This window comes from Maylandia zebra, linkage group LG23, assembly GCF_041146795.1.
Source record: "Maylandia zebra isolate NMK-2024a linkage group LG23, Mzebra_GT3a, whole genome shotgun sequence".
Classification (NCBI taxonomy): Eukaryota; Metazoa; Chordata; class Actinopteri; order Cichliformes; family Cichlidae; genus Maylandia; species Maylandia zebra.
This window is the reverse complement of record NC_135188.1, coordinates 25,788,419-25,807,743: the sequence shown is the minus strand read 5'-3', so window position 1 is coordinate 25,807,743 and position 19,325 is coordinate 25,788,419. Positions and strand designations below refer to the sequence as shown.

Sequence of the window (19,325 nt, the reverse complement as noted above, 5' to 3'; positions counted from 1 at the left end):
AATGAGTGCAAAAGCTCAACAGTGACAAGCTGACGCCATTAAGTGCAGTTTTACCTGCCTTATCACCAAAGAACATGATCTACTTTGGTACAGTGCTCCAAAAGGTGCTTCTTTCTTGATTCTGACTCATTTCTTTGTTAAATGCCTTGTTGGAGCTTTCAGAAGCTACAGTATAACCAGCAACACAGTTCAAAGAGTTGGGCTGAATAGCATCTTTTGTGAATCTTTGCTGAGGAGAAAGGTTCTCTTAAATTCAGAGATTACACACATCACAGATGGTTTCACTGGTACCGAATGTAGCTAACTGGAGACACTGGAACAAAATTAACCCTGACATGCTTTGTTGTCGGGGTTACAGAGACTACATTCAGGGAGATCACTTGAGGATAACTGAGCGGCTTATTGGACAGATCCGGTTTCACAAACCACCCAACACCGTTTCAGAGCCCATTGAGCCCTCTGCTGATGTCACACCCTCCATCACCAGGGGTCAAACTGAAGTCTGAGGCCTGCTGAGGGGTCCCAAGATAAACCAGAAAACAGGAGACCTTTCCAACAACCCTCCACCAGATCAGGAAACTCATGGAAACTGTCATCTGATGCAACATGTATTGACCAAAAATTTAATTTTAGCAACTATCGAAGAAACTTAAGGATTTCAATCCCTTGTGCTGACTGTTTTTAAAGTATCATGAAAATTAGGCCCAAGAAAAAGCAGCAGCTATGATTTTTACACAGATGACTGTTTTTTGGTTTGTTTTTGCAGATCGTCATCTCGGGCTCTGGCTGGATTCTTCCTTAACTAATCCTGGACTTTGATGTACCCCCCACCCACCCTGCAGAGAGACTTTGAGGGTTAAACAATTTCCTTCAAACTTTTCTCCAGAAGACCATCTAGAGACAAAGTTACTGTTCTTGATCTTCAATTACTATATACAAGATAAAGAAAAGCGGATTTTAGAAAATGCTGGAATCAAACATTTGTAAGCTTTGTTTAATAAATGGTGGTTGAAATGCTTTATGGAAACAGAATAGAATATCTCACCATAAATGAGTCAATGCCCATAGGCTCCCATTTAAAATGTCCAACTTTACAAAACAAACATCTACAGCATATTGCAAAAAATAGTTTTGCTCTTTTTGAATGGTAGAGCTTGACGGATCGATCGTATCGATACAAATGCTGGTATTGGTATCAGATCGATACTAGAATGATAGAGGATAGAAACAAAGTATCAATATGTAGACCACTGAATTGTGTTAAATACATTTTTTTTAAATTAAAAAAAACATACCCTGTGAAACATGTCTTAACCTTTTTGTGTTCACGGTCTATTATACTTACAGCCTACAGCACATTTAAACAACAGAAGTTGACACAAAGTGCTTTAGAAACAGACACATTTACATTCCAGGTCTCTAATAAATCCAGTTTCAAAGTACACGAAAAGCTAAAAACTATATTTTTCTGTATTGAATATTTATTAATGTGTTCAGAATCTGCAAATTAATGATGAGTCTTCTCATAAGTCATGACAGACTGCTCTCCTTTATGGGTTAAAAATATTTGCTATCAGCAATACTGACCCTGTACTTACTTGGTTTTGGATCGATACCAAAATTTGCTCTACTGCAGTGATTTTGTAGATAACAGCCTTTAAATTGGGTTCATTTGAATTAAGAACTGAAATGACCGGTATTGGTATTAGCAATTTTGGCCCTGCATTTACTTGATATCTGATTGATAGGAACATTTGCAGTATCAAATAACACTACTGGATAGTTTCTCGAAATATCTATTCAATTTCCTCTTCAAAACGTGATCACTTCTGCCTCAAGAAAACTAACAATGCAGCAACCAAAATGCTAACACTGACGCTTCCAAATTGAGTCCAAATACCATTTGGGTGATGCCATAGTGGCTACATCCATCTTCTATATACAGTCTGTGGATCAAAAACAGTTTTTCTGCCATGTTAAACTTAGAGAAGCTTATAGAGCATTAATTCTATTTCCTGGTTGTATTAATTTAATAAACCCTCATTTACATTCAGAAACATCTGTCTGTGTTGTCTGTCGTGAAAGAGTCGTGAAAGAGGGACAATTCTGATTGGCTGGTATCCAAAGTTACTCTCAGGTATCTCTGATCAACAAATCTGAACACACAGGTGATCAAAGAGACAAAATCATGATGTGATATGATTGATTTTTGCAAATAAACAACCGAAATGGAATTACACAATCCTCATGTTTCACCACCTTCTTTCTTTTGACCATAAAAGCAGCATTTGTCACTTAAATAAATAACAATAATCTGCTCTTTCAGTGGAGAAAACTGCAATTTTTTTTTTTAACAAATGTCTCTCACACAGAAACTCTTTGGAGCCATGCAAGCAAACACTGACTTCTCAAACTAAAACTTCAATAGCATTCCCGACATGCTGCAACACCTTGAGTCAACATCTCACTGAGCCCTGAAAAAGGAGAGCGGCTCCTCTATCGACCGCTGTCTGCTCATTGTGCTCCGACTGTCTGGGTCACGGAGAAAGCAACTACTTAAGATTGGCGGAAAAATAGAAGCCTGAAGTTTTAGTGAAAAGTTGTTGAAGCTTTTATTTTATAACATTAAAAACTTAATATTCCTTCGAAAGCTGTTTTTGAGTTTAATCTCTTATTATGTTCAATTTTTAAAAAAATTCTGTGGTTTACATAACAAATAACAAACATAAACACCCATTAAAAATACATGTATACCTTTAATTGGCAATATGACTTCTTTAAAAACATTTCACACCTAGTTAAAGATACATGAAGGTTAATAGTTTATTAAAACCTAAAAAGAACAAGAAATTACCTACCTACCAGCTGTCAGTCATCAGTACAATCATCAAAAAGAAAACCTGATCCCACAGTGGTTTTTCTATTTCTATTTTTAACAAAAATGGTAAAAATAGAAAAAAGTATTTATTTAATGACACTTTTAGTCTAAAATCTAAACATTTTTAAAAGTAGGTTTGTAAAAATGTCCTCAAGAGTGTAAAAATTCAATAAGAAGTGTTTTTAAAGGACGGCACTTTTTCTAAATTCGTAATTGTGTGTGCGTCCTACTGCTCGAGATCATCTGAACAGGCCCACTTTCTTCTTCTTCGGTTTGGAGGCCGGTCGCTCTGCAGCGGTGGATGTGACAGGAAGAGACTGAGGAAGACAAAAAACACAAAAGGAGGAATGTTTTTCATAGTCTATTTCCAATTTCCTGTTTTTAAAATCACTCAATCTCTTCTTTTTTCTTCCCCAAGGAAGCATTTAAGCAGGAGACGCATTTCACAGTTTATCTGCTGACTTGTAATTTGAATATTGTAGATCCCAGCTGATGAATTTGGATTTAAAATCTCTTTTAATCTCCAGCTTTGTTGCATTTGTTCCCCTACAAATAACCCTAATTGGTCAAATCTTAAAAAAAAAAATTAAAAAAAAAAGTCTTCTGTTGTACCTGCTGCATTTTGGGTCTGTTGACCATCTTGGCTCCACGTGTTTCCGGCTCCCCGTTGTTGGTCTGTTTTTCATTCCCATCAGCCGATTCACTGCTGACAGATCCGCCGGCTGAAGGACGAGGATGAAGATGTTTATTAAACTAAATAATGACTCAGAGAAGCACCAACATGTCAAATCTGCCATCAGTAAATCAGGATTAAACTTGCTGCTACTACAACCGATCAGCAATTTCTAGAGATTTCAAAAAAGAAAAAAGAAAACAAAAAAAAGACCTGCTGCAGGAGTGGACACTAACACCTGCTAGTGTCCACTCGTGGCTGTATGCCCACAGACTCCTATCTTCGAATGTCCAACTCTTTATAGCAGATATAAACATGTCTACAGCCTGATGCAAAGAATTTCATAGTCTCTAAAGATAGTTTAACCCTTGATATTAGATGGATCTCATACCTCACACATTTGGATTTTGCTGAGGCTAAAACTTAGCATCGTTTCCTCTTTGATTGACAGCAGCTGGTTTGCTGCCTAAAGGCTTCATCACAGCTAACTGGAGTCACTAAACTGGACCACTGGAGTGTGTTTGTACTGCTGATGCTTAAACTGATTGTTTTCATTCCAAAGTTACAGTGCTGTGCAAAAGTCTTGATCCACTCCTCATTTCTTTATATTTTGCTTCCAAGCAGCCAGGCTTGCAATTTGTAATTTTTAAAAGTGCTTTTGACCAGTCGCTCTGCCGGCAAAGGTTTTCTTAAGACACTGGCCCCCTTTTCACCAATTTTCAGTTGAGTCCTTATAGCTGATGATTTTCAGAGGAATGATTTTGTATCTTAAGCTATTTAACACTATGACCTATGAATCATCTTAAGCAACTAAAGTGCACTAAACAGACAACTCAGTGAAGAAACCATTTTAAATTGCATCCTCAGACACTTTGTTACTAGCAGCCTGTGACAAAAACACATCATTTGCTCCCATTTTCATGATGTATCAACTCATCAACACAGATCAGCTGATTGGGAGAAAAAACACAAAAAACAAAAAATGATTTGAAGGGATTTTATTCTTCTTTTTTTTTTTCCACTAAAGTTGAAAATGCAAAACCACTGGATAACTTATGGGTGGCTATGTCCATCTTTTATATACAGTTTGTTGTTTTTACACAGGAGAGTTTTTAAAAACAAATGCAGCTGGTTGTTATGACCTGAGCTGACTCCCATATACAGGGGTTTAACTTCTGTACCTGGCATATGTATTTATTACATTGAATAACCTTTATCTCCAATATCTATTAGAAACCATGTCTCACTGCTTCACATTGTTATAAACTAACTTCTGTTCAAACTGAAGGCTGTGACAGATGTTTTAGCACATAATAGGAAACTGAAAATGTAAACTGGTGTTCTGATTTATTTTGCTTCTGTATTTATGAACAGTTGTTAGTTGCCCTGTCCTTTACGTTTGCATGTTGTAAACTTCCCCTTTCATTCTTGCCGCCATCTTTCTGTTACAAATCACCCCTGACACGCTTTTAAGTATCTGGTTGACCCCAGATACTTAAGCTCATCTACCTTCACTGTAACACCTGTCTGCCTCTCATTCACACACATATCTTGCTTCTACCAACTTTTATTCATTTTCTCTCCAGTGCATACCTCCACCTATCCAGGCTCTCCTTCATTTGCTCCTTACTGTCATTACAGATCACGGTGTCATCTGCAAACATCATAGTCCATGCAGACTCCTGCCTGACCTCATCTATCAGCTTGTCCATCACTACTGCAAACAGAAGGGGCTCAGAGTCGATCCTTGATCTAAACCCACACCCACCTTCAACCCATCAGTCACTCCTATCACACGGCTTTCCACTCTCTTACAGTCCTCTCTACCACTTCTGACCTCCTCATGCAGTAGGGCAGTTCTTCTCTTGGATTCAACACATTTATTTACTTTTTAGATTTTTGTAATGGATATCAGCCTCAATATGCAAACTGTCATCTGCAAAGTGTGCAGATGTATGCATTCAAAATCAAAAATATACAACCAAAACTATCACAATGCAATTTCTTTGATGAAGATAAAGAGGAAATATTAAATGCTCACATAAACCTGACTAAATCTTTAAATTTGACCATTAAACTTCAGCGCAGTTGTGAAGCTGTAATGTTCACCTGAAGCGTTTAAGACGAGTTCTGGCTCCTTGTTGGCGTGTTCGACCTCCTCAGCAGAGTGCTGCTCCGACAGTTTGCGCTTTCGTGCACTTCCGTGAGTGACGATGGCGGCGTATAGCTCCTGAAGATCGCCATCGAAGCCCAGAGCTTCCTGTTGTTCAGAACAGAGCAGAGGAAGAGCCTGATGGAGAGAAACAGAACGAGGCAAAACCTGCGTGAAAAACTGGCAAAGATTCAAAGCACTTAAAAGTTTCATATGTCTTATTATTTCTCCAGTGTTGTCAGAGGTAAAAATTGTTCAAGCTCCAGATTTTCCTAAATGTGTTATAAACCCTTGAACCTTTCAACAAGGCTTTATGCAAACTCTGAAAGGTGTGATAACGGATATATTAAAACAGGAATTAACCTCCATGCATGAAAAAAAGAAAACAAAAAGATGCTGCTCTTTTAGATGCAATGTAGTTTTAAAAAGTGCAATATGCACTCAGAGATTAAAAAAAAAGGAGGCAGCCATCTACTGTTACTGGTTACGTGGAAAAGGAAAAAGAAGCACAAAGAGGGAGCAAGAACAAAACAAACTATAGAAAAAAAAAAGACTAGGGCCATAACTGATGGAAGATTTACCAAAATGGGATGTTTGAACCTTAAAAACTCCCATGTAAGAATCCTGGACAAGCCCCCAAATTTGTCATAATGCAACTCATGAGCCATGACAAATAACAGGAGAGAGAGACAAAGTGTACCAATTATTAACCAAGAGAAGCAAAATTAAAAACACTAGGACTAAACCAACACTATGGTGGATAGATCGAGAGACCTAAATGCTCCAGATGCTCCCAGTTACACTGATTAAAAGATGGCTAAATGTGACACAGGATCATCACAGTACAAAGGGTGTCTGTTACATAGTACAGCGCCCTGGCATTCCCTCCCATTCTACTCACTCAAATTCATTCAAACTTACTCTAACCACAAATAAGCCAGCAGTCTGAGAGCGAAGTGCTCTGTTGGGGTGATATAGTACTAGTAAGTCTTTAACATACTAAGATGGGACCTGATGATTCAGTGCTTCGAGCTTTAAATTAAATTCTGAATGTAGCAGAAAGTCAGTGAGGACGAACCACTGTTTGAGAAATATACTCTGTCTAGCTATCCTATTTATCTCTGAGAATATTTTTAGCAGAAGCTGCTTTCACATGTCAAGTTAAGGTCGGATATCATCTGGGCCATTCTAACAAATGGATATGTTTTCTTTTAAACCATTCCATTGTTGCCCTGGCTTTATGTTTAGGGTCGTTGTCCTGCTGGAAGGTGAACCTCCGCCCCAGTCTCAAGTCTTTTGCAGACTCCAAGAGGTTTTCTTCCAAGATTGCCCTGTATTTGGCTCCATCCATCTTCCCATCAACTCTGACCAGCTTCCCTGTCCCCGCTGAAGAGAAGCACCCTCAGAGCATGATGCTGCCACCACCATATATGACAGTGGGGATGGTGTGTTCAGAGTGATGTGCAGTGTTAGTTTTCTGCCACACATAGCGTTTTGCATTTTGGCCAAAAAGTTCCATTTTGGTCTCATCTGACCAGAGCACCTTCTTTTTAATGTTTGCTGTGTCGCCCACATGGCTTGTGGCAAACTGCAAACGGGACTTCTTATGGTTTTCTGTTAACAATGGCTTTCTTCTTGCCACTCTTCCATAAAGGCCAACTTTGTGCAGTGCACGACTAATAGTTGTCCTATGGACAGATTCCCCCACCTGAGCTGTAGATCTCTGCAGCTCGTCCAGAGTCACCATGGGCCTCTTGGCTGCATTTCTGATCAGCGCTCTCCTTGTTCGGCCTGTGAGTTTAGGTGGACGGCCTTGTCTTGGTAGGTTTACAGTTGTGCCATACTCCTTCCATTTCTAAATGATCGCTTGAACAGTGCTCCGTGGGATGTTCAAGGCTTGGGAAATCTTTTTGTAGCATAAGCCTGCTTTAAATATCTTAATAACTTTATCCCTGACCTGTCTGGTGTGTTCTTTGGACTTCATGGTGTTGTTGCTCCCAATATTCTCTTAGACAACCTCTGAGGCCGTCACAGAGCAGCTGTATTTGTACTGACATTAGATTACACACAGGTACACTCTATTTAGTCATTGGCACTAATCATCAGCAAGCACTCCAGCGGGTGATGAAAGAAGCTGGCAGAATTATTGGAACAAGTCTGCCAGAGATCAGTAATATCTTCCCCACTCGCTGTCTGAGGAGGGTGCACAGTATCCTGCGGGACCAACATCACCCTGCGCGCCACCTTTTCCATCTGCTGCCCTCAGGGAGAAGGTACAGGTCTATACAGGCCAGAACATCCAGACTGGCCAACAGCCTGTATCCACAGGCTGTGAGGCTCCTGAACTCTCTGCCCCCCTCTCACGGACAATAACCATATCCAACTTCTTAATAGCAATGAACTGGTCTGCATTGGTGCATCATATCTTTATTCTCTTCCCCCTCCTGCCCCCCCCCCCCTCTTTCTTAAATAGATAACTATCATATCTGATATCATATCTCACAGTACAATAATATTGAATGGGTTGCATTGTTGTATTTTGTCATGTTTCTCAGGTCTTTGTCTGAATTTCTACGAACATTATTGCTAAGGATTGTCTTATTGCATTGGAGTCACACTGGGTTAAATATGTACACTTGGGTTTTAAGGGGTATTTATTATTTTCTTCTTTTTTTGGGGGGTTGTATGGAAGCCCCAAACGCAATTTCATTGTTCTTGACAATGACAATAAATAAATAAATACTAAATACTAATACTAATCAGGCAATGTCTATGGGCAACTGACTGCACTCAGACCAAAAGGGGCTGAATAATTACGCACACCCCACTTTGCAGTTATTTATTTGAAAAAAAATGTTTGGAATCATGTATGATTTTCGTTTCACTTCTCAAGTGTACACCACTTTGTGTTGGTCTTTCACATGGAATTCCAATAAAATTGATTCATGTTTGTGGCTGTAATGTGACAAAATGTGGGAAAGTTCAAGGGGGCCGAATACTTTTGCAAGCCACTGTAGTTTGATCCCATCAACGGTTTTGTTTCCAGTCTGCGTAACTCATGAAGCTAAATATTTAAATATCTACAGTTTCCCAGTTTCCAGACCCTAGGTACACAAATGATGCTTCAAACTCCGCAGTGTCCTGTCTAGTATTAACTGATGAAGGACCATAACCAATAAACAGAAACTTTCTTTTTGCTCAGCCTGAGTTTACCTTAAGGCTGAGCTTGGAATATGAGCTGGTTGATTATCAAGCAGAGGGTTAGGGTCTCATGAGGTAAAGCTGGAGATTTTAAGCAATGTCTCGCATACCTTGGACACCAGGTTGTGAATGTTATAACTAAAACTAAGATAAAGCCTTCAATTTATGGAGAACCCATCAGAGTGTTTCTCTGACAGAGTCTCTTTATCCAATACTAGATTTCCCCATTTCTTCATCAGTAAGATATGCTGCCACTTCACTTAGAGTATGTAGACTCTTTGAAATATTCCTCTGATCTAAAGCTAAATATCAGCTATATTCTGAGAAATGCTAGTACTCAATAACTAGCTTGAAAATGTAGAATTATTCTTACTGAGAAACAAATGCAGTTTACAGACTAATTCCCTGCTTCAATTTTGGTGCACACCACGCTGAGATATGACAAGTTTTCAGCTAATACCTCGTTGGGAATCACCTTGTTGGTGCAAAAATAGCATTTTATGTCTGTCAAATTGTGTTATCTTTGACATTTTTCAGAAATTCAACTAAGGAAAAGGGAACAAATAATGTGCTTTTGTGACAGGGTGCTAAGTAACTGGCATTGAATACATGCAGTTTTTCTGCATGTATAGCTAGCATGCCAGGTGCCTCACTTGGAATTTTTATTCCAAATAACTAAATTAAAAATCAACTAAACAGCGTTTTATGGATCATAAAGTCTGAAATTCTTAAACTGGAAGTGGTTTTATGTGTCAGGGGGATGATTTTATATGTTTTTTTTAAAATTCCTGACTGCTTAAAGTAATAAAAAGTGAACATCTGAGTCATTTCTCAGGTATTTTTATATTTCTATTTTGATTTTCCTGTTGCCTGCCACTAGCTTTCCTTAATATAACATAAGATCCCCAAGAAGTTTAAATTTTGTCATTAGTTTTAATTCTCCATTTATTATTTCAGTAAATCTTAAATATGCTTTATATTACTTTTACAGGAGTACACTCAGTTTTCCCACCTTAAAACCTTTTAAGCCTACTCAACAACAAACTTGGAAGGGCAAGTCACAGTTACGTGTCTTTATTTTTAGACTCTGATGAGATTTTGCAAGTTTCAGGTGTTAGTTTTCACCCTGCCCCTTCCATTAATTAAAGCTGATAAATCAATAGAAGTGACTTGCAGCCCCTGCCTTTGGGGCATATTTGCTTTATGGCCCTGCTGTGTGGAGTCACATGTCTGAGGTGTGATTGAGGGTGTGTCGGGGTTGCGATAAGCCTCTAATCAAAGCTACATTATTGGCCCAGCTGACTGCAGGTAGAGCGGCGAGCAGTAACAACAGAAACACACACACAAACACACACACTCTGTCTGACAGATAAGGCTTCAGGTAAACTCCTGTGACATTATGCGAACGCACGGCTGGCACATAGAAAAACACTCACCATTCAATAAATCCTTCTTTTTCTCTCAAATGGAGGACAAACTCTCCAAATTAGCTCCTCAAATATTGACCAGGAGAAATTGGTGGTCTCCCCGCTCGCTGTCAGAGCAGAGGGGCTCCTAAACACACTTTGGTCAGGTTTCGAGGTTTCACATTGATTTATTTTCGTTATTTGTTTGTTTAAATATCGTAAAAATAAATGTACACTCTGGCGAGGCTTATTTCTGCTTTGGGCACAGAGAAACCAATGTGCTGAGGGGAGAGAAAGCAGGAGAAAGCAGACCTTATTCTCTTGCTTTTTTATTCACCTTCTCCCTCCCTTCTCCTCTTCCTCCTCCTCTCAAGCTGCAAACCAACTCACTTCATATTAATTGATGTGAAATGCTGAAATCAATTTGTTGGATCCGGAGGCCCCGAAGCGCCAAAATCAAATGTTAAAACTAGTTTAAATCCCTCCTCTTTGCTCCATGGAAGGTGTCACAAAAAGCAGATGAATTTTAATTCGATTTTAACAGAACAATGCGTCAACATAAAGAGGCTTAGTTTCAGCCTCCACCACTAAGTGTTAATGGCACACTGCGAGAACTGATGTGTATAAAATGCTAAAATATTGATGCTAAAAGCCTTACTTAATGTGGCTTCATTGCTTCATATACATTTTACTTGTTGTTAGTAAAAATGTAACTATATTTACCATTTTTATATACGATTCTTTCAGCTGCCCTTCCTGATGCAACCAGAGATTTGAGTCCTTATCACACCAGTTACTTGTAATATAGAGACTCAGCACATTTTCATTTTATATAATATTATACATCATTAGAGACAGAGACTAACAGTCCTGTTGGATTGGTGATAAAGCAATAAATTGCTGCTAACTTTACTAAAACATTCAGTACTGATGCCGCTTGTCAGTTAAAGTGTTCATTTTTATTCATCAAGCAGAAGCCTCCAGCGTTTAAACAAGTAAAACTTACACTGAACTGTCAAAAGCTGCAATTCCTGTAATGGCCACCTGAAGCTGACTCCAAACATTGAATCAGTCTCCATAGACTCATGTTAAAATGCTCAACTTCACACCAGAAAAAAAAAAACATCTTTACAGCCTGCTACAAAAAATGGTTTTAGTCTGTCATGTTAAATGAAAATTATATTATTAAAATTCTGAGTTATAAACTATGGATGTTGACAATTTCATATCAGATCATTTGTATGTCAAAAAAGAAAATTGGAAAGAAACAACACAAGCTTAGGCTGCTGCCCCCGCGACCCAGCCTCAGATAAAGCGGATGAAGATGGATGGATGGACAACACAAACAGCAACCTCTATGAAAAAAAAAGAAGAACTACTGAAATCTGCAGTTCCTTTAATATCTACTGGAAGCTCTAATAGTCAGTCCCCATAAACTCACATATTTTTTCAGGTTTAAATTCTCGGTTTATTAACCTGTTTAGTTGAATTTATTTCTGATGCGTTTAGTTCCCTCAGTGTCCCCTGTCTGTTCCTTCCTCTGCCTCGTCTTTCTATGTTTTTTTTAAATCGATGTCCAATAGTTTCCATTACCCGTTTCTAGTTCCCCTGTTGTTTCCAATCCTGAAAAGTTCTCAGTTTAAAAACAGTCCCAACTTTCACTTTTCCACCTCCTTTGTTCTCTTTTGTGTCCTTTTGTTTATTTTATTGAGTGTTTTAAAAAAGTTTCTTTTTTTACCCGTCTTTTGGTCTGTGCCTTTTACCTTATCTTAATGATAACTGATTGCTTTCAGTCAAAGTCAATGCAGTTGTTTGTTTGTTTTTTTTGTTTGTTTGTTTTTTTTTGGGGGGGGGGTTATTGATTTATTTCTGGTGTGTACAAATTAGCTTCCATACTTCTGTATTTGAGGAACGGCACGAATGTGACTCCCGAGGTGTGAACACAGCAACCGCAGGATTGTTATCTTCTGTTGTTGGCAAGAAAAGAAAACAGCAGACGAGGAATAAAAAAGGAGATTACAGCAGGTCAATAACCTCTTGACCATTTTGTAGAGCTAAGCTCGGGAAAGCTCCTCCCTGCTATTGTGATAGAGCAAAGTCCACGAGGAGAAGGAACGCTCACCTGGAGGCCATGCCTCCTGAGCCCCTCCCCCATGGCTGCCCTACAGTAAAGCATCATGTGTGGGGAAGGCGATGAGAGGACGGGTGGAAGAGTTGGCAGCGTGCTGGTGTTTCTCTATTATTAGCAGGTAAACAGCTCTGATTTTAGACAAGTCGCTGCTGCTGTTTTTTAAGAGGAGGGGTATGGTGCCTCAGAGTCTCACACTCACTCTCCCTCATCCTCCCCAACCTCATGTTTACGCTCACCTCATTCCTCTCGACCTCGTTTTCTCTCATCGTGACCTCAACTTCCTGCCCCGAATCCCAGAAATCGTATGTTTGAACCCTGAACACTCACACTCACATCCTCTGGAAACAAAAGGCACATTTAAATTGATGAATGAGTCCTGACTAATCAGCAAAAAAAAGAAAAAGAAAGAAAGAAAATAAAATCTAAAAAGCTGCAACTACAATCTCAAGATCTGCACAGAATGACGTCTAAGTCAGGTGATTCACTGGTATTTCTGCTAATTGGGCGTCTAACAAAACAAGTAACAACGAATTGGCCTGAGCTCTTCTAAAGTCTTTCAGACTCTCCTTTTTCCCCTCCGGCTCCCTTAAAACACTAATATCAACTGTTGAAATCTGCTTAAAGCACTACTGTCCACACAAAGAAATTACTTAAAGTCTACGTATTTTTCTATTTTTTCAATTTTCCAGGTCTAAATTTGGACCTTCATAGTCATTCTACAGTTTCCCCTCATGCTGATAACAAGGATGCATTTATAGAATCTTTTCAGGTAATAATACAATGTCCTTGTCTTTGTCTACTGACACCCGAGCTAAATTACTAACGTATAATCCTCACTGAGGTGTTTATGTGCATAACTTTGTTAAATAAATAAATAATAAATCTGCAGTAAAGGAAAAGGGTGGAGTGCCCACTCCGGGTCGGGGATGAGTTCCTGCCCCAAGTGGAGGAGTTTAAGTATCTCGCGGTCTTGTTCGCGAGATATGGGAGAAGGGAGCGGGAGATCGACAGACTGATTGGTGCAGCGGCTGGCCTCTCCCTTAGAGATAGGGTGAGAAGTTTGGCCATTCGGGAGGGGCTCAGAGTAGAGCCGCTGCTCCTCTACATCGAAAAGAGCCAGTTGAGGTGGTTCAGGCATCTGACAAGGATGCCCCCTGGGTGCCTCCTGGGCAAGGTTTTCTGGGATGAGGCCCCGGGCAGACCCAGGACACGCTGGAGAGATTACATGTTTCGGCTGGCCCGGATAAGCTGGAGGAGGTGGCGGCTGGGGAGAGGGAGGTCTGGGCTTCTCTGCTTAGGCTGCTGCCCCTGCGACCCGGCCCTGGATAAGCGGAAGAAAATGGATGGATGGATGGATGGATGGATGGATGCTCTCAATCTCGCTCTAAGTGCATCTCCTCACACACAGAGTGGCACACACAGAGGCCGGAGTAATGAGGACATCGTGTTACCTTTAAGGGCAATAACAACTTCTCAAGTGTTAGGCCCAATATGATGACATAGCGAGAAGTCAACAAGTAAAGCGTCATCTGAGCCTTTCAGCAGTCGTGCCGATTGTGAATGTCAGTCAAAACGTTTCACAAAAGCTTCTGACCCTTATTTTGGTTCTCCCGCTGATATGTTGAAATAAAAGCACAGAACAACATAGAAATGAAACAAATAGATGATAAATGGACTGGTTCTCAGAAAGCGTGTTTCCATTCTGCTTGAGCACTCACAGCACTTTATACTGCATGCCTCATTCACCCATTCATATGCCTTTTCTACCTAAGTGCTTTCTATCTAACATTCACACACATTCACAGTCAGATGAATGCATTGGAGAGCACCTCGGGGCTAGTATCTTGCCCAAAACCTACTGGTAAAAAAAATAAATAAATGCATCGTACAGCTTTACATAAATCCCAGGGTCTTGTCTGCTCTGACATTATCCACACCTTCACTTCATTTACCTTTTACCTCTGCACGTCCTCAGTGACCGCTCACTGTCGTCACGCCTCCCCTTAGGCTGATGTTAAAAGTTAACACAAAGCTGAACACTCACACTGATTTGTCAGCTGGGAAACTCAATTGGATTCCTCATAAGAGCTCATGCAAACTTTCCATCAAGACTTTCCGGAAGACGCATGAATGCATGCATATGGCTCCTGAATAAACACGCAGTATTTATGTTGATGGAATTTAATCTCTCTTTTCTGTATATTTTCGGATGTTTACACTCATCGACTGGACTTTTTTCCCCCCTTTCAGTTAACAACTTGTATGTTCAATAGTTTTAAAGCACAGTGAAGTATCTTATCAGATTTTGCCAGATTTTCTTTTTTATGTTTTCAAGTATAAATATCTGTATGGCTCTCCAAAATCCTCAGAGAGCAACTTTGTTCTCTCCACCATCAGCAGAGTCCAATGATAGGGAGTACATTCGCTCGCAGATGCACAAACACAGCTGCAAGCAAATATTAGACATCTTTCCAAGTCTGCCTGCAAAGCCGATGCATTAAAGTGCATGTCTCGGTAGATGAGTTTGCCGGTTCATGTATTTTATACCTTCGATTGTCAGAGGTCGCTTAAAACCCTAGCGGACCCGTGAATTCTCTATCAGTCAACTTTTGTTTCAGTGTTTTGGAGTGAATTAGTCAAGCTCACACCTGACAAAAGCTGATACTGAACCATAAACTCTTTTTCTTGATGAAAGCTCCTCAATTTAGAGCCGTTTCAGGTCCAGCTTGATGCCTTGCATGCTTACTCCATGCTGCTCTAAATGGGCTTATGAACTGCAGGAGTCAGCAGTCGCAAACTGCACCCAATGTGTTCACATGCCAATAAACTCTACTGCTTCTGCCGCTGCCGAGTTTTGTGCCCCTGCTCTCATGTTGCTTGCAGGCTCGTGATGTCTTTGCGGGATGCTGCTCTCGGCCGGTCCAGGCTGGGACACAGCCCAGAGACCAGCAGCTGAAGAGGGAGGAAGCAGCCAGGCCACAGAGGGCCTAATTACAGACCCAGATCAGGGAAAACCCTGTGGAAACTGTGCGCAACTGACAGAAGACGCAGGAGGATCTACTGTACGTACATGGTTTTGTTATGCAGGCTTTTGCTCCTTACGTAAAGAGGACAAACTGCGGCTGTAGATAATGATTATTTTCATTACATGATTAATAATGTAGTCTGTGTCGAAAAATAGCACCATCACAAGTTCCCAGTGCCCAAGAGATGTTTCCACAAAGCCAAAGGTATTCAGTTTGCAGTGAAACAAGCCAGAAACAAGCAGCAATTCCTCACATGTGAGGAGCTAAAGGTAGAGGTATTTTCTTCAGTGGCTGCTAATGGCTATGAGAATTTCAACTTTTCATCAGTCCTTCCATATATGCTCCTTTCAAGAAAAAATAAATAAATGAATATATAAAAAAAAAAAAAAAAAAAAAAAAAAAATATATATATATATATATATATATATATATATATATATATATATATATATATATATATATATATATATATATATATATATATATATATATATATATATATAATTATTTTTTTTTATTTATTTTTTTTTTTATTTGAGTTTTAATTTTGTCAGTACTAAACAGTTTCCATTTGAGTCCAATGCCTTCAGCTTGACAGAAACCTGAAGAAAAGAAAGTTTTCTCTGTTTGATTGTAGGGCCATTACCTTACAATATGAGGCGCCTTGAGGCAACTGTTGTTATGATGTGGTGTTTAATGAATATAATTGAATTCAACTGACGTTCCAGCCATGTATTCCAACCCTAACCATAACCTTATTCCTAACCATAACCAGCGCTTTAATGACGTGAAATAGTGTTTTCCAAAGCGATTTGAGAAAAATGAACGTACATGTGTTGACTGATTCCAAACAATTCTCATATTTCCTAATTTTTCTGATCTCGTCCTTTAGGAACGTGCTGGGTGCCTGGAAGCGATTTGTCACCTAGCGTAAAATATTACTCCTCGGGAGTGAGAACATGTTGAATGGAAAGTGCTCGAGTCAAAGGCACCCAATTTCTTTTAGGTTCATGAAGATGTTTCACCTCTTATCTGAAAGGCTTCTTGAGTTTTAAAAGCTGGTGGGGAGTGCCAGGCTTATATAAACTCTAGTGGGGTCGTCACCTTTGATGTGGTTCAAGCCACTTTCCAGCCTACCATCTCATGAGTAAGGTCACAAGTGCTGAGGTGGCAATGGTGGTTAAATCTCCCAAGAAGCCAGTTTTTGTACGTGGGTATTGCTGGGTCTGATATGCACCAGGATGACTTTCTACCACATCAGGGGAGGATGATGATGATGATGTTCTGTTCTTCACTGGTTCATGTCTAAAGGTCTTCACTGACTTAATGAAGGTCAAGTTTATGTTTGAAGTGCAATGACTAGAGGTGGGACTAGTATTATATTGTCAAGTGTCTCACCTGATAATATAATACTATCACAATATTTCACTCCTGATACTATGTTATTGAAATTTTTAGCATTCTGCGACATGCTGAGTTTTTACAATAACAGATGTTGTGATTTATCACCTTTCTTCAACTGCAAATTACATCCTCGAAGTTAAACTTTGTCCATATCCGCTTTATCCAATAAGATAACGTTATCTCCCTTCAGTTATTTTTTTGATGCAAAAAGAGATTGTCAAGCAGAACAACACGTTCACTAAAAACCTGCCATAAATGTTGCCATAAGACAGAGTCAGTCTCCTATCAGTCTGTTATCAGACCGATATCAAACTGATAACAGTCTGGGAGTAAATGGGGTCAAGCTGGCAATTGCATGCAATCTATTTCTGATAATACAATAATTATCAGGGATCATCAAATCATCAAATATAACATGTGTTGCTGTCTACATAGACAGAAATTCACATTTAACTATCACATTTGCACTCAGCCACCTTCCTGTTCTATAGAAATATAACTAAAATGCAACCAGCCGTCAGCTAGCTGAATGGAGTCTTGTTGAGTTTCTTATTAACAAAAACTCATTCAGACTAAAGACAACATCTTGGCAGTCTCTTCGCATTTGCATTGCATAAATTAGACAGCAACTACTTGCAAGCCTTCAGCGCAATCTGTCAGAGTGATTGCAGTCAGTCCAAGTCAGACTGCAACTGTTTGCAGAAAGGTTGCTTCCTATCAGGTGGGATGAGCCCTCTTGTTTGTAGTATTCCCAGAATTCATTTAATAAAATATCAATATTTGGTGTCCCTGTACTGATACAATATTACAATGTAGAATATTGCGGTACTATGCTGTATCAATTTTTTCCCCCCTACCTCTACAGAGTATGTGTGTAACACCGATTTACACATCCTGAGAGAATGGTTACTGTCACATTTTCTTGTACAAAAACTTGTGAAGCACCCGTAATGTTATAGATAAAATGACTCCGCTGACACAAGTTACTGTCTGCGAAGGTTCTCAGTGATCCAGGTCATTGTAGTCTAAGGAGCTTGGAAAGAAAAGCATCTGGACTCCTTTAAGTTTCTTGAAGACGTTTCACCTCTCATCCTAGAAGCTTCTTCAGTCCTAAGAGCAACTGGTGGAGGGTCCCAGATTTTTAAGCCCTATTGAGAGTGTCCCTATGAGGGTTGTGAAAGATAGATGGCTAATTTCAGTCCTCTATGTCCACTGTGAATGATCATCTTTGAAAAGAGGGCGGGGCTTTAAGACACCAACTGTCTGCCATCTATAATCGAGTTTTGTGATACCTTCCCAGACACCTTAACGCCCGCTTACATCTTGGGTCATTTGATCTTAGTAAGTCACATGATAGGGTGGGGCAAGGTCTCACAATGTGTTCACCCGAAACTTTGGCTGATGGTGACCCACGCCCGTTTTCACACCTTGGCTCGTGTGATTAGGCAGAGGATCCATAGGGGGTCCACAGCCCTCGTAAGGACACTCCCAATAGGGCTAAAAAAAATCCGTGACTCTCCATGAATTGCTCTTAGAACTGAAGAAGCTCTGATGAGAGGTGAAACATCTTCAAGAAGCTTTTCTTTTCAAGCTCCTTAGACACAACTTACTCTATTAAAATAAATAAATGCAACTTTGTCCACAGTCTAAAAAACAACAAAATAAATGAACTAATTATGCAACAAAGACCAGAGAATCAGGAGAAGATGTCCGGTGAACATCTAGCCATTAATAGTTATTTAAAGTCTGCTTCACAAACAGACACTAAGACAGACAGTTTTACATTACAGACATTGAAAACTGTCAAAATGAGAACATATTTCAGATATTTAAATAATTTAAATACTCTGAGTGTTTGAAATAAGTATTTGAGATATTTCACCTTTTCTAATCAGATTTAGTTTGAAACAGAAGCATACACGTAACGGTGAATCTGATGACTTCACTGGTGGGAATTGCAGGAGATATATATATATATATATATATATATATATATATATATATATATATATATATATATATATATATATATATATATATATATATATATATATATATATATATATATATATATATATATCTATCTATCTATATATCTATCTATCTATCTATCTATCTATCTATCTATCTATCTATCTATATATATATATATATATATATATATATATATATATATATATATATATATATATATATATATATATATTTATTTATTTATTTATTTATTTATTTATTTTTTTTTTTTTACATTTTATTTTTCCTTCTCTATCCATCCACAAGGTTTGTTGCAGAGACACCATTCAAGCAACAACTGGGTTACCAGCAGGGTGAATGCCATTATTGCCCATTCTAGCCCTCCCTATTCCATATGCCATATTTGATGTGCATTCTGACTGGCTGACTGTGATTCCTGACTCTCACTGAGTGAAACAGCTAGTAAAGAATGCCAGCAAA

General features: G+C 39.1%; 1 protein-coding gene across 3 annotated transcripts in view; it reads right to left on the bottom strand.

Annotated features, from left to right (window-relative positions):
* Window positions 1–2,736: 2,736 nt before the first annotated feature.
* The window catches only part of nhej1 (nonhomologous end-joining factor 1), a 30,121-nt gene continuing 13,532 nt past the window's right edge, over window positions 2,737–19,325 (bottom strand). For all 3 annotated transcript variants that reach the window (XM_076880144.1, XM_076880143.1, XM_076880145.1), the window contains exons 7-9: window positions 5,661–5,841; window positions 3,491–3,600; window positions 2,737–3,195 (exon numbers count right to left, since the gene is read on the bottom strand). In XM_076880144.1, coding sequence (XP_076736259.1) covers window positions 3,118–3,195; window positions 3,491–3,600; window positions 5,661–5,841 — 369 coding nt within the window. In that variant the 3' untranslated portion in view covers window positions 2,737–3,117. The remainder of the gene's footprint in view (window positions 3,196–3,490; window positions 3,601–5,660; window positions 5,842–19,325) is intronic.